The 16,769-nt window shown below is 40.0% G+C and overlaps 1 protein-coding gene across 1 annotated transcript in view; it reads left to right on the forward strand.

The window, feature by feature from the left end:
- Positions 1-16,769, forward strand: part of p3h2 (prolyl 3-hydroxylase 2) — a gene marked incomplete in the record, with an annotated part of 54,099 nt that overhangs the window by 29,080 nt on the left and 8,250 nt on the right. The window contains 3 exon segments of the mRNA XM_035653141.1: positions 10,153-10,305; positions 11,358-11,547; positions 16,713-16,769. Coding sequence (XP_035509034.1) covers positions 10,153-10,305; positions 11,358-11,547; positions 16,713-16,769 — 400 coding nt within the window.

Consider the following 16,769-nt stretch of genomic DNA (forward strand, 5'->3'; position numbering starts at 1 on the left):
TTTTTTGACCGACTCGAGGAGAAAATGTCAAAATGTCAAACAATTCCTTTAAGCAATTGAAACACAGGTTTCTGAGGAAAAGCCTGACTGCTGGCATCTGTGGTATCCCATGTGTGGGCTCCAGTTCCAGTCTGTGTACACCTTCGATACACACACCACATCCTCAACCAAAGGCAAGGAGACAAAACACAACTGTTACCCACATTTCAGATTTCTGGGACCAGGCAGAGTGTGTTTTTCCAGTCTTGAAAAGGACACCTTTATGTGAATGGAAACTGGTGGAGTGTGAAATCAGGGTTGTAGCGTAAAAATAAGATGTCGGCTAACCAGGTCTGTTTTTAGAAGTTCCTGAGAGAAAAGAGTGTGTGTTTGTGTGTGCGTGTGCGTGTGCACATGTGTTACTGTATTTTGGGCAGGACAGAACGTGAGAGACGTGATGGAAGGAGGGCATGAGGCGGCAGGGGAGGAGGAAGACATTATAGGTGATTTTCCACTCCGTCTGCGCTATTTAAAACATACACACCTTGTGTTTTTGAAGTTTCTACACAAAGCTGGCCTTGTGTGTCCTGAAACTGCCCAGGAAGCAAGATCAGACATGGGGAAAAAGAGTGTGATGGTTGACTAAGGATACAGTAGCTGATGTGGTGTCGGATGGCCTCGAGGTAGCTTAGAGAAAAAGGTGGTGTAGTCTCTCAGCGTTAACTCCCACAAAGCTTAACTGGGCTGTCACTGGAGATGGAGAGGATAATGGAGGCAGTCATTTCCCTCTGCAGCCAAATGATGTCAGCCACAGGGCAGGCAGAATTACAGATGCACAAGAACTACCTCAGTTCAAGTTGCCTGATCCAGATTAGCTCATAATGGACATAAAATGTGTTTTCATAATTAATAGATTTAGGATACTGAGCGCCTGTTCCACATTCTGGGTTCCTTATGAATTCAGGCCACTGTGGTCAAGTATGTTCACTCATTTCCCCCCTTAATCAAAGCCAGCAGCTTCGAACCAAAGTCGAGGTTTGCTCCCGTTTACAGTGGCATCATTATTGTTCTACCACTGTTTTCTTTTCCACGTACGGACTCTGCACTCTTCCTGATATTTAAGAAAGATGACAGATGGAGGCTGGTGAAGGAAGGAGCAACGGCAGGCTTTTCCCAGCTTGTGTCTTCACGGGCTAATGAAAGAGGCTTTTTAGCAGCGACAGCGGTGAGGCTTTTTAAGGCATTCCTTTGACATGACCTTATAGGAGGAATACTCTCTGGCCCAGGGTGGGGCGAGGACAGGCAGAAAGAGGCCACTGTGCAGAGCTGTCAGCAGGATGGTCAGATGAGAGAAAGAAGGGTGGTGTGATGGATAGAGCAAGGAAGAGGGTGAAAGAGGACATCAAGATGGACAACTTTTACCCATGACATCACACAAGAGGAAAAGCTCTCCTCATGCACAGAGTTTTTTATTTTTTTCCACAGCATGTGCTTAACGTGTTAGCCATGTTGCATGTAATGTACACCTTGACCGGCTGACTGGTTTCCTGACTAGCACGGCAAAAATATGAGTCACAGTCCAGATTTTGTGTTAAAGTGTTATTTGATTTAGCAGCTAAGCAAAAACAAACCCTTGTCTGGATCATTTAGCTGAGATTATCAAACGAGTATTCACACCTTCAGAGTACAGTAAAGACATTATGCAGCCTGTGTGCACAGTAAGTGTGTGCTGAAGCAGCTTTTGTCCATCAAAGCTACCGAGTTAATGAAACGAAAGACTTGAGGGTGCGTGATGGAGAGGTTAATTTGTAGAGGCTGTAATGTTTTCCTGTCCAATTAGCGTCACACATACATCATAAGCACCCATTGCCTCTGTATATTTAGTGTTTTGAGTGTGTTTGGATACATGTGCGCATGTATGTGTGTTCAATAAAATGTTCCATCCTAATCTTGTCAAATCCTACCTAAGTCTGGTTGAATATAAGGGGTCTATGTATTGTCTTACAGTAGTAGATCTTCCAGTGTATACAGACATAAGTTGTTTTCCAGACTTCCTCGAATCGTCAATCAGAGTGCTCGATGTGCCTTTGAAACGAAGCAGAGTGGAAGGAAGTGGGGTGCTCGCAGCTCGCCTCATGGGGAGGTAATCAGCCATTGAGACAAACTTTCCTATTGTGAGTTCCTTGTGCCAGACTTTGGTGCCAATACCTTCCCTCAGCTCTGTTTGATAGAGTCAGTGGGCGTACGCAGCCTTCTTTGCCAAACTAATGTAATCCCAATCCTACTCCCATTTGTTAATGATTTACAAGTATTGCGAAATAGTCTCGATCTTCTTTGCAACCAGATGTTCAAATGCAAGTGCCAGCCTCTTCAAGTGCCATATGTTTTCTCAAGCTTTAAACTCATGAATTAAATGGACCTCGGCAATGGAAACCATAAAGACCCCATTGTTGATGTATAACTAAAAAGACTACTGTGCATTCCATGTCAGTATTCAATAAGTTATTCAGATATGTGTACTTGGGCGGGATAATTTTCTGTTTCAGTGAATCAGTCAATCCTCAAATTTGAGAACTTGAAACAATCACATCTTTGGCATTTTTGCTTGAGAAATTACTTCAAGATAGTTTCCAATTAATTTCTGTTGCTCTAATGAATACGATTGCCAGAGTTTTGTAATCAGTACCAAAATACTAAGTTTTTGATACCTTATTTTGAGATATAAAACATTTCCATTTTTTTATTTTACAAAAGCCAAGCTTCTGAAATTTTAAATCCTTAAACACAACCAGCTGTACTAGTATTTTGCCCTAATAAAGTCCAGAAATATGGCAAAATACTCTGATTGACTTCATTACTGACTTCAGTAAAAGAATAAGTTGAGATGATAGATAACAGCTCTCAATACCATACAGTTAGTAGTTTGTGCTGTGGACATAGTTGGTGTTGAGTTTTGATACCTGGCCCTTCTAATAAACGTGCATCCAAGCAAGAAGTAAGATATTTCTCACAACAATCAGGTTGACTCAAACAACTCAGACAATCTTATCACCAAGTTCATCTCATGTTGTGTCTAAACTGCTGAAATGTTTCGCTTTATGTCTTCTTTAAAAACATCTGCACTCATAATTTGCTGCAGAACCAAAGACAGATTATTATGTGGTTTATGTTCTTGTTTGCAGGATGAATACCAAGTGACACCACGTATGCCTCAAACCCTCCACCTCGTGACACAAATATTAGCTTAGTGACAGTAAACTTGACCATTTGTCTGGTCAGGAAAACCACTACTGTGTTTACAGAGGAGTAAATATTCTTCCCATTAGGAACAAACAAACTCATTACTTCTCAGTCAGATGGCTGGAATATTTCTTCTTTATGAGTCCATGGTTTCAAAAGTTCATTGGTAAAAGCTTTTGGCGGTTAAATATTGTTCGTCTACTTTTCAATACAGAGTCAAGTTCCACTTTAATGTGATTTAAGGACGAGCTTTATTTTCTTTCCTTCCCTTCCTTCAAGAGTTTTTAGCCGAAAACATATTTGTTTGAGATATAATAGACGTCATCAAAGAGACGATGCCTTTTGGCCCAAAGATCATCTTTATCAACCGGTTGTTTATGTCTGATGACATGGAAACACACCTCCTCAACATCTCCTGCAGTAATGGATATGTTTGTGTTGGATTTTTTTTCCTCCTTCACTGGTCTTAAAACCATAATTGGCTGTATAAGGACACTGTTATCACGCTTGCAGATGTTTCAGCTGGAATGCGTTCAACGCAAAGTGGTGTGAGGCCATACAGCAGGTAACCAGTAATGATTTAATGCACATTTACAAGTAGGGTCCTTCCGGATTACAGCAGGCCAAGTGGTCATATAATGTTCAAGCTGAAAATGGCTGGAATGGTGTGGGTGTACTGTTACAGGTGCGTTTTAGGAAGTCCAATTTAAGTAATACAGCAATGTTTTTTAATAATTATTCGATGCCAAAACTCTTGTTTTATCCCCTCTCTCGATGATCATGCATTAAACGGTAGATGTACATTGAGCAAAACTTTTTTTGGTGAATCTCTGTGTTTACACCCACACTGAACACGGCCTTAAGGTGGGAAGACTAATGTTTTAATAGCTGTTCTAAACTGCCACACATGGAGGTGGAATGAAAAGCCCACCAATCATACAGTAGAAAATATGGCACTTTCAATCTTTTCTGGAGGGCATTTATAGTGTTCAAACACTAGCTCCTTTCTCAAATCTGCACAGTTGGTCAGTCAGCGACGTAGGTGTGAGTGTCGGATTGTCAGTTTTGAAAAATTGTCTGACGTGGCATCCCCCAAATCCAACGGTTTGGTTTTCATATGCTGTTCAACCATACGACAAGCACTTGGGTTGAAGCATACTGACCGTATATACTGCCAATGATACTGACCCTTTTGGACCCACACAAGAAGGTCTTGAAGGACACTCTCTTTACCCTTGAAATCCTTTTTGGATCTATTGCAGCTGTTCTTGTGTCCACTGTTAACCTGAACACTAACCTCTGTCTACTTCACAGTTTACTACCCTCTTGGGAACTCTATAAACTTTTTGAAACAGCTTGTATCTCAGGTACTCAGGACTGCGGTTGCCAAGTTTCATCACTTATTGCCATTTCCTATCTCATTTTTTGGGTGGTAGTTCTGCCTCAGTTACACAGATGTCTTGTCAGTCTCCAAGTTTGTTGATGACCTTGGGATATGTGCTTTTTGTCACAACATCATCTCTGTGTCTGTGGCGCCAGCCCAAGCCTATTTACATACCTGTGAATCCAGCAGGAGGCCCAGAGGAGAAAGGCATGCAAATGTACGTTTGCCTTGGCACTACTCAATGCCCACATCAAGAGCACTTCTCTCAGAGTGGCAGGGCGGTCTAGAAGCTCTAACACAGGTTGCTCTTTAGTGAGGAGGGCAAACTGAGGGCTCAGACTGAGTGGTAGTTATTCACCTCTACAGGTGCTCCTTTGAAATTCATGTGAGAGGAAAAATGTACTCATGCGGTACAAAATGTACACTTATGAATGTGTTCAAAGATTTGCTTTTAATGGCAGAGTTTTAGTATTGCTGTGATTTTAAATCTTGTAGAGTTTAATGTAAATTAAGTGAGAGGTGAGATTAAATATTTCTGTTGTGTATTGCTAGCTCATTAATGTTTTCTTGTCAGTATTTTGAGCAAATTGACTTCAAGTTGAAAGCAATTGTACATGTTTGAAAGAGCAGCTTTTCAAGAGTAGTGGTTTAATTTACATAACTTATAGATCTTTTTTGACATGAAATAATAGGATAAACTCAGGTGTTATAAATGATAGAAATTACATCTTTGTTGCATTTAGTGTAGCAAAGCCCTGCTTTGTGAGCCAGCATGCACAATAATTAGTATCATTGGTAACACCTGTGTTTACCCTACTATTTCATGTCAAACTGGCCACTGTGGAAAAGGTCTATCGTGTTACATTGATTCTATAAGAACTATGCAGTTTCCCAGTTAGGTCCTTTCTGTAAACACACATTTTTCCCGGCTAAAAAATGAAATATGTCAACCAAGATAGTTTTACACCATTCATACTAAAGTAGGTAAAGTAGGTTAGCCTCCTTTAAGTCCTTTTAATATCTGTGATTGTATTACACCATTTTAGACAGTGGACACATGAATGAGGACTGTTTTACAGAAAAAAAATGTTTTATATGAATTTGGCATCAATGTGATTAGATACCTTTAGTCAGGTGTTTAATTTATCCAAAAACAGACAAAACAAAAATTCCTGCCTGATTATTTTAACCATAAACTGTTCCTGTACTTATTTCCCATAAACATATATAGATTTAATTCATAAAGCCCACTCCCAAGGAGAGAGACACATAGGCTAAAGTTTTAGAAAACGACGTATTGTCTTACGTATCCTTTTTCTCCTCTGTGGCAGACATAGGAGAAAGGAGTCATTTTGATTTAACCATGCACGGCTGTTTCCAGGCTGTATTGTTTTCCATTACACCATTCAGTATAATGGCAATCTCACTTTAAACCCGTGATTGATTTCTGCTCTGTCACCCTGAGGGGGTGTTTTACCTTTCACTCTGCTCAGTTTGATATATGAGTATGTGTTTTCCTTTCAGAATCTCAGAGCTTAGACCCTTTTGGGGCTTTGACAGTTTGATAAAGTACTCTGATTCCCAGAAATACTTCATGTTGATTTATTTGTCTTTATAAAGTAGTAGTGACCATCTTGTATGTGTGAGCTTGGGTGTTGTTAAATATGACTATAAATCCAATATCACCCAGGTGTAAGACGTACACACTGGCCTTTTTTCCCTTCTGACTTAACTATTCCAGATAATTCCTGAAGAGGATTTTATTTACTTATCAAATGTAAGGTTTTGGCCATAGGATATTTTAACAGTTTTCAGCCTAAAGCCTTATTTTAACTCCATGGCACCATATTGCTATGTCTGTTAAAAATGTTAGCCGTGACTGTGAACCCTGTGATGAAAGAGGAAAAATACAGTGAGTCTCCCATGTTCAAGGCTTCCCCAAGTTTTGGGATGTGTAGTCTCAGGACAATAGATCTGGCAGTGGCTGACCACAGCTGTGTTTGTGCTGGGATGGTGTACTGGACTAATTCCCCCCTTCCTCCGGTTGACCCTCTGGGCTGAGCCAGGTTGTCCCCGTGGGGCTGAGGGCAGCTGGGGCCAGAGGAGGTGGAGGCAGGTGACTCAACTAGCCACCCCCTCACCTCTTCCCTCCTTTGTACACCATACCAGCTGTGATTTAGTTGAATCTGGACAAAACATGTCAACAGATAGTTATCAAATCTAGTAAAGCCAAGTCAACAGAAGCGTCTTTAAGGAGGATGTTCTTTCTGAAATATCTTGGGGAGACTTTTTCAGGAATGTAGCAGCAGAGGACACACGATAGAGCCCGGTTGTGTGCTTGAGGTTGCACCATCAGTTAGAGGAAATATCCAGACCTCAAACACACCTACACTGATTTCATCAGTGTTTAATGCGTTCCACGTTTTACTGTGTGCTCAAGTGTTGCAGTTGAGTTTTTGGTGTACTCGGGTTTACTCAATGTGCAGTCTATTTTGACATTTTTTGTAAGAACACCTGCCAGCAAGTTGTTGCATTTACTTTTGCCATGCATGTAAGTGCAGTTAGTTGTTCTGTACATTTTCTGTCATCAGTTTCTTGCTATATGACAAATTCAAGACCTCAAAACCCAACAACTACTGATGGTGTTTAATTCCTGTGAATAAGAAAAATGCCACCACAAAGCAACACGGCAAGTATTTCATGTGAACCAGGAAGGATTTTGTTGTGTTTTTGACATCTGTACTTTACATTTAATGCATCATTTTATTTCGTTAACATCCATTATCCTTAAGTCAACTTGAGGTTTTTCATCTAGACTCTGGCCTTATTAGAGTTATTCTTCAGCTGTTACATACAGCATTTCATAAAATCTCTCTTGCAGCACACATGAATGCACAAGAAGACCTAAAATGTGCCACTCACCTGCCCTAGCTCTCTTCCTCCCTTGGTTGGTCAGTCAAGCTGTGTCTCCCAGTGGCTCCAGCCAGGTGATCTAACCAGGAATGCATTTGACGCCACCTCACTGTTTGGCCTTTCAGGGGTAACCAAGCATGTCCAGCTGGGCTTTTCTCTCCTGCCTCTTCAGCTACCACATGAAAGAGACCCGATTTTGTCTGACAGGGGAGTCATTCTTTGTAAAGAAGTGGGTTGTTTGTGGGGGAAAGAATTTCTGCATCTTCTATCAGAACAGTTCAGTTTATGTTTTATGATGTATTGTGCAGACTTTGTGGAAATGTGTTTGCCTCCCTCCCCCATAGAAAACACAAAGTGCTTTGTTTTTGTATCTACGGGGGTCATTCTGCTCTTGAACTACATACAGTAATTCCTGAATCGTGGATAAATGTGGGAAATCCCAAGCTTTATCTTCCCATTTCACCCCATGAAAACAATAGAAAAAGTACAAGGGTTTTACAAATGTCTTTCCTGGCAAACACGAACCAGTGCTGAGTGGCAAAACAGAGGGGTCAGTGTGCTGAAAGGCTCTCTCAGCCAGTTATGTTTTTGGCAGCCAGGCGAGACTGACCTTCTCAACTGTCAGGAAAGAAACACTGGGATCTGCTTTACATTTGCACCTGTTGGAAACTCTGCGATAATGTGGCTGAGTTAATGTGGCTGCAAGAGATATCCAATCCTTCACATGAGAGCACGCTCGGTGTCCGACCTTGTGTACTTTCACCTCTCTGGGTCTGTTTTTTATTTTCTCAGCATGTCATCCTCCTCCTGTTTCCTGCCTGACTCCTTCTCATATCTGTACTTCTTCCCAGTTCAGTCACTGTCAAACACAACATAACTACTTTTTTATAGATAATTTCTTGATTTGTTAGTTAGTTGGTTGTGCTATTGAGAATTAATAGGAAAAGAGGGAAGAGCATCAAAGGTTTCAACTGGCTGTGTTGAGTTAAGGGACCTGTGCAGTGAACCCAACTCGTTGAGGGCTATTGTGTTAGGTGGTTGTGTGCCTGTAAGAATATAGCTGGGAGAAACCCATATTGAGGCTTAAGCATGATTAGGATCTTATCTGATAGGGACCAGACATGTTCTGATGGTCGAGTTCTTCCAAAATGATGAGTCTTAAAGCTATGAGAAGCTATCTTGCACCAGACATCTGGGACATCTTCTTCTCTGAACTGAGCTTTGCGTTTTTTTTATTTTTGCTAAGAGCAGATCCACAACTGCTGTATGTTACCTTTGATGTTAAAGCATCTTAACTGATGTACTGGAATGTATAGTGTGAAGCGGTGGTCCTGGTGGGGAAGGGGAATATTCTCTTCTTTTTCCTATGTGCCATCATGTGCTTCTACCATGCAGCAGCTTTACTGAAGAGATAATAAAGAGGAAACCCCAGAAAGATGTTACAGTCAGAGGTGATGGCCACTTGGGGGATACGTACATTTAATGTGGTAGTTTGTTTAGTTAGATTATGAACTTTTTTAAAAATATATCTTATAACAATAAGAGGATTTGCAGCTTTTTTCAGTTCATTTAACTGAATATGTTTGGGTTTTAGACATTTCAAGACACTACAGCTGGCTCTGGTAAACTGACTTTGCGTACTATTTTATAGACTGAACAAATAATCGATTAATTAAGAAAACAATTGGCATCCTTCTCCTCTATGGTTTTCATTTATGCAAAAAAACATACTTAGAAGGAATTGTCATGCATAGCGTCAACCAGTATTAACACTGAGCTTCTGTCTTTCATCAATTTTATCTGTAAGTCACTCACACAGGACATGGTCTGCACTGTATCAGTATCTTTCATTAACATACACTTCCCTAGCACTCAGTGTTTCTCTTATCAAGTCTGTAGCTATTAACAGTAAACCGTTTTTCCTTTTAGTTTGTTTCTTAGGAAGAGGATAAGATGCCTGTGGTGATTATTTTATTGTAATGCTCCCAACATCCATTAAGTTCATATGCTTTGAGCGCGCAGACCACATCTATTATATTAGCTATAATAATGACAGCTCTCTCTAATGACAGGATGTGGATGGGAACACTGCATCTCCCTGTAAATCTGCTCATTCCTTCTTTGGTCTGATGAACCAAATTCATAAATATTACTTATTTCAAGTGGATTCCAAATGATTTGCCAAGAATCTTTTTTTAGGGAAAGCTTGAATGCGCCCTCGTATTTTGGCGAGAAGTGTGTTTTTTCCTGCAGGAGCAGCTTCAGAAGAACGTCTAAAGATTGTCTGTCTGTTTTTCCTTATCTTCTTGAAGCAGTTAAACTTATACAGATTCAGAGTAACATATGAACTTTGTCATTTTTTTGGCAATTCTCCATAATGGAGACCTGTCCATCTGTTCCTTTTTAAACTGTGAGAATCTATTTCCACATATTGTAATGTTTGAGATTGATGTAATAGGAAAAAAAAGGTTCTTATGTTGGATTGTGTTGGAGAAACAACTTGCATTAACGAAGTCCCTAACTTGACCTGTTATGATTTTAACTAACTTCATCAATCACACAGGTGAAATTGGTTTCTGTTATTATTATTTTAATAATATGTCTCATTTCTTGTATATCTCTGTTTCTCTCTTTAGTTGAAGCAGCCTGACAAGGCAGCAGCAGCAGCTCACACCTACTTCCAGGCCAACCCTGAACATGTGGAGATGGGTCAGAACCTGGAGCAGTACAAAGACCTGCAGGGCGTTAAGGAGGACCACTTTGTGGACAGAGAAGCCCGACCTCACCAGGTAAGCCAGGAAATCTTAATATTCAAGTTTGAATACAGACACAGTTTTGATTATTTCTCACTTTAGTTTGTTTTGTCTCTTTCCCTTTTCCTCTTTTCATACCTCTTACCTATTGATGCTTCTACCTGAGCCTGTTTCAGACAGTCACTGTGACCTGTTGCCCTATGGCCATCTGTTTTCAACCTTGCCAAAATGTGTGGCTACTTTTTCTTATTCACTTTTTTCCTGAAGGGAAAAGTGAAGCTGTTGTCGCTGTATGGAGAGGACTTTGTGTTAATGGCCCTTGCAGTTTAATGACTGGAAACTCATTTGGGCCTTTTAGTGCTGGTTGCGGTGAAGCCCTGAATGCCAAAGAGCTTTTGGATCCTTTGTGGGTTGATTTATTCTCAGTTTTTCACCCTTTCTAACCCCCTCTCTTATTTCCCTCTCTGCCCATCTATTCTCTCTTCTTCTACAAGCTTGTACAGGTTCCTACAGGACCCTCTGGGAGAAGCTACTTAATCTGTTATTCATACCAATTGTACTCAGCTAAACTTTAAATATGGCTAATAATTCATTGTTTCTCTGTGACATCATTTTACTCATGACTTACTCTGTTAGTGTAAATGTATATACTTTACTTTTAAAGCAATGTGTTTTTCCGCCTATTGTTTTTAAACTTGGTAAATGTCTTTAATCTGTGTTTGGTTTTTCTGTATTTCTTGTTTGCAACCTTCCAGTCTGAAGAACATTTTCTTTTGACTATAAATGAATGTGTATTACATCTTATTTAAATGGTATTCATAAAGAATTGGCAGTGGGAGTCCTTTCTGGCAAACATTACGGCTAATCCACCCACCTCCCCTTCTGTTTATTCCAAACAAATGATCATTGCTTCTGCAGGCAATGGGATCTGCACCAGAGGGTTTGTAAAAACTTTTATGAACTGGCTGTAGGTTTACTTACAGTTGTGTTTTTTAACTGTAAAAGTGAATACCAATAAATACCAAAGGTCATAAATTTCATCGCATCGTTCCTCTCTCTCATGATCCTCCTTTACTCCTCCATCACAGCACTCCTTTACTGCAGCGGTGAGGTTGTACGACAAAGGCGACTACGAAGGAGCCATCGCTCTGTTTGAGGAGGCTCTGGTGGAGTACTATAAAGCAGATGTGGAGTGTCGGGCCCTGTGTCAATGGCCGCAGAGGTTTGAGGGCTATGACTACCTCCGCTACCGCTACAGCCTCCATGAAGTCATATCAGGTAAGAGCGAATGTCCGCACAGGTTTACTTAAACAGAAAACAGTTGTTGACATTCATCTATCCTGCATTTATCTGCAAGTAGAGCAAAGTATGTCCCTAGTTGCATATATAGTGTAAATAAGTGTTTGAAGTGGGGCATTGGTAAGAGCCATGGTAATAAATTCAATGATTATTATAATAAAATCCCAGTATGAACATGGACTTCATGTGGATTTTGGATGTGATTTGTTGGTGTAATCGGCTGTATACATTCTTTACAAATGGCAGATAAATAATTACACTGTAGGTTTTTAGTTAAAACCTGGACTTTAGTGTTTAGGTTGTGTCTTAAATTGTGTATACCCTCTCTGTATTTAACATCCACAACGACAAGTTGATGTTGAATAGATGTTGGTATTATGGCGGCACTAATGTTAAAAACCTGTGCAAAATGAACAGTATGAAATTGGTGCAGCTAAGTTTTAAAATATGTTTTTATTTTTTATATTTGGGATTTTATTGTAGCATAATAACATTTTGATATTTTATTGCTAGTATGAGTTGATGCCTACTTTAACCACCCTGTGCATGCTGGAATGGATTAAAATCTTGATCGGATGTTTAGATTGTCTGCCTTCTGAGAAACCCTGCCTTGTTTTGTTTTCTTATAAATACTACTTTGTGTTAACTCTGACAGTGGTTTCATAAATCCTGCCTAGAGTTGATTCTGAAAAGTCTCAGAGGCCCATTATAGTCTTAGATGAAAGGAATGAGACTGTTTATTTGGCATGTGGAGCATTTTATCAACTTATCGTGACTGTTCCACCAACGCATCTGCCTTTGCTGCATGGCCCTCAGCCCGAGCTGGGCTCTGTTGTGCTGAGAGAGCCTGGGGAGGCTTAGACAAGGCCAAACAACACCCTTCATGCTCACTAGGTGATCAAATCTCCCTGGCAGCGGCTTGGCACTGGATGGAAGTTGGCGCTAGGGTTAGACGAGTGATGATAGCCATGTAGGAACTGTAGGTTCCCGGAGTTATGTCCATAACCATACTGTTGGCCATGGAAACACATTTAAAACCCATGTGAACACTGTCTCACAGTGACACAGCACATCAAGTTCTTATAATGGAAACACACAAACATAAAGATGGAAGTTGGGTCTTTATTCTATTTAGAGGCAGCATGGTGGACTAGTGGTTCAGATACATAACATATATTGTAATCGGAACATCCCTGGTTCAAATCTTTTCATTCCCCCCTCTCTCTCTTTTAATTTCTTGTCATCTCTCTACTGTCAACTTTTTAAAACTTAAAAATACAAAAAAAAACAGACTTTTGGTTAAAGTCAAGCTTCAAATTATTTTATCAATATTTGTTTTATATCCGTCGCTAAGCTTTTCCTGGCGCCCCACATGTTGAAATACAGAGATTTATATGTCGGTGCATTGGCTTGAATTTCTTGGAGGGAAAAAGGTGTAAATAATGTCCAACTGCAAAGGCTTCAGAGGAAATTCGTAGGTACAAATCGGAGCCGGGCGCATACAGTGCAATCTGTGGTCAAAACAAACATTTTCAGAACACAAGACATCAGGAGCCCTTATACAGATTTTACCCCGCAGTCATCCACGAGCTTTTCATTGTTGCATGGTTTACCACAGTGCTGGGGTCTCGGATTATTAAATTAGCTGGAAAACTGCATGCAGAAAAGAATGGAGCAGCTTTTTTTAATTCACCACACGGTACAAAATTTAGGTTTAAAGTTTTACTTAGCAAAGTAATCTGATCATTGATATTACTTTAATATGTCAGACTACGTTAAAGACCCTTGGGGGCCACTAAACCCTACTTATGATGCCATTAGGATGTGTTAAGCCACAATGTGGAAAACGTATGGCACATACCAGAGCCTGCTGATGTAATGGACTACACAAATCAATTTATAAGTAACAAGCTTGCACTGCATGTTTTAGCAAACTCTCTACACTACATACAAGAGGAAACTTGAAATCTCTCAACTAAATCTAAATCTCTTATAATACAAAACAATCATATAATGCAAAAATTACTAGAAATAACTGAAAGGTGGATCGGCCTGAGTTAGTACAGATGTACTAAATTACATTTTCTGCTGCTTTAAACAGAAAGCTGGGCTGTGTTCAGTTGGGATTTGGTAGACATGCTCTATTGCCATCTCCGACAGTGCCTGAACCGAGGCCCAGGAGCCTGAGTCAACTCCACTGACTCACTACAAGACCGCCCTCTGTCTCCTCTTCCTCTTCTGTCTCTCTTCACTTGACCATGTTCCTTTACTGCACTATTGTACTCGGGAGCTTTCTCTTGGCATTTCTTCTTAAAGGAACATTCTGGTATTTTTATGTTGGTACTTATTTATTTCAAATGTTTCAAATGATATTGTTGTGTGGAATAGTTCCAGTAGAAAATGTGGATTGATTCAGTTCAGTTTGTTGCTCTCAGATTCTGGTTTAGAGGTTTCCTTAGCTAAGTGTTGGCTGCAAAACAGTTGACTGCTTTAGTTAGATTGTTCTGGCACTATGGCTTGTTAATGCAAGCCTGTTGGGCAGGTGAATTCATGTTTCAGGTTTCAGAGCTTCCTACTAGCACCACCTGGTAACCTTTTCTAAACAGTCCATGTTTTCAGTTACAGCGTTTAAGACAGCAATGTAAATCTGAGCGAAGTAGACAACTAAAGGCTTACTGTCCAAACATATTTCTGCCCATACTGAGGGGAAAATGCTGCTCTCCGTGTGCCAAACAGAGCAGTTCAACAACAGAGGTCACTATAAGACAAACACAGCTCAGCCCAGCAGCCACCGGCATTCATCAAACTGGCAGTTACAGAGAGGAGTAGCAGCTTTATTTCATCACCAACTATTACTCATACAGTTTTATTGAGCTTCATAAATAAGCTCACATTTTATCTACTGTATTTTATTTTGTTTACAACATACTGTGCAACTAATAGGAGTCTAAGGGGCCCCTAACAGTCTTGCTGCGAAGAATCAGGCATGTTTGATGTGGAGGGATGCGTGTATCCACAGCAAAACTCTTGCACCAGATCATAATTACACGATTATACTGTTACACATATACACAAACTTTGGTCAGCGGTGCATTTGTTGACACGAGTCGGGCCTTTCTCTCTGGAAATTGAGGCGGGTTTTGTGCAGTAGCCGCAGTTTAATTGCTGACAAGTGTGTTTTGTCTCAAATATGTATGGCCCGGTTGCGTAAACACAGAAAAAATGGCTAATTAGTTTTGGCCAGGCTTTGTTTGCCTTACAATCAGGGGATTATTTTCCATAGCACCACTATGGTAGAGCCTGTGATTATGATGTTTATTTATGTTAAGATGTATGTATGTAGTTTTTGAGAGTAATATAATCTGTTATGTGAGTTTAATAAAAGAGAAAGGATTTCTTGGAATTACTTCCTCGTGCAGTGGTTTAATTTTCAGAAAAGAAGAAGAAAGAAAATATCTTTTTGACCCAGAAACTGTGCCTCTCTAGTATTACAGGGTTCTGACCCAACACATTTCAGCTCTCTGCTCCTCTGAGACTCTTGAAGAGACTGAAACAGACCACAACTCTGCTGTCGGAGGGTGTAGAAAGTAGTGTTGCAGCTGCTCAAGAGTGACCTCACTGTACATTCACGCTCACAACACACACAACAGAATGCTATCATCCACTCTTCTGGCTCGACATAAGGAAACGATATGTAGCACCCTGTGAAATCTTCCCTGAAGGATCAACAAACAATGGGACTAATCACCACCTGAGGAACAACAAAGACATGAGAGCACTGTACTGTTGAAAAGGGAACAACATTTATTTGATCCGGTTCACAGCAACAGGGAACGACATCATGTTGGACTGGTTGTATTTGATTCGATACAGCTCATCAAGTGGAATTCATTCCAGTGTTGTTTTTTTCCTCCCACAAACAGATTCTCCACCAAAACTGGACAACCGGGAGCAAGATACATTTACCACCACTGATGCACTTTAAGAGCAATGTGCTGTCATGTTCAGTTAGGATCTATATAGTAAATGTTTGGCTGATAAAGTTTTATTAGTCTATGTAGCTTTGATCTAGAACTAGAGTTTTCCAGCATCTGTTTTCACATTTGAGTCTTCAGACATATCATATGCCTTGATGCCAAACGCGTCCTTCTATAGTGTAATGAGTCTATCTGTGGGTTTCCATTAGTCTGCCTGAAATGCTAACAAGTAATTCATTATTTTCAGCTGTGTGTAAATCTTGAGTGGTCCTTTTAACCCTGAGCTGATATCACACTGATGATCTCAGCAGAGTTAATTGCTTGGAGCATGACATCATTCTGTAACAGTGACCATATTGCATCGGTGCATTACTTTTCCAACAGGCCACACAGAGACTTATAACTGAGTCAATGGGTGCAGCAGTACAGTTATTTAACAAACTGTAACTGTAATATAAACACTCAGCAAGAGAAGTTGGTGGCCACTGTTTGTTAAATAAAAATAATTTACTGGTTTGAACTTTGGTTGACCAAACCATTGTATTACTTACAATTAATCATTATAAGAGGTGCTCTGTCTTCTCTGTGCACAAGTAGACAGGAAAATAAATCCCTCCTCTGTGGCTCTACCTAAGGGTTTCTTCCTTTTTCCCTCTTTTTTTCTTTTTCTTCTCTTATCTGAATCAAGAAGAATAAGAATAAAGGCAAAATTTGGGGCTATATAAGTAAAATTGATTTCACATGAAGTAGCTATTAAGTAACTCTTGCGAAACGATTGTGCAATTTTTATTATTTCTAAGAACATATGATGAAATGTTTTATTAGTCAATATAAATTTTATTACAAAATATAAATTCTTTTGGACAAGTTTCTTTGCAGTTTTGAAATACTGAGTAGTGAAACTTTTTTTAATTACCATACTGTTTTGAGCTTTATAACCTTTTGGAGTGATACCCTTTTAATATGTTGATTTTAAGGCTGTGTAAATCATCTTTTATTCCAGGATTAACAGACTCTCCTCTCCTTGGTTATATCCCTGATCGGAACACTATCCAACCCCCCTAAACCGATGCTCAACTTGTGCCAAAGAAGAAGCCAAATGCCAGCTTTACAAAGTGGCTTATTATCACAAAGTTATGTTGATGATTTGAATTTTTTTTGTTGCAGATCACTTCACTCAGGTGCTGCACTGTGAACATGAGTGCGTGCGAGACCTCGCCACCC

This window comes from Morone saxatilis, unplaced genomic scaffold (assembly GCF_004916995.1).
Source record: "Morone saxatilis isolate NCDOM2014 unplaced genomic scaffold, NCSU_SB_2.0 Contig12, whole genome shotgun sequence".
NCBI classification, from domain to species: domain Eukaryota; kingdom Metazoa; phylum Chordata; class Actinopteri; family Moronidae; genus Morone; species Morone saxatilis.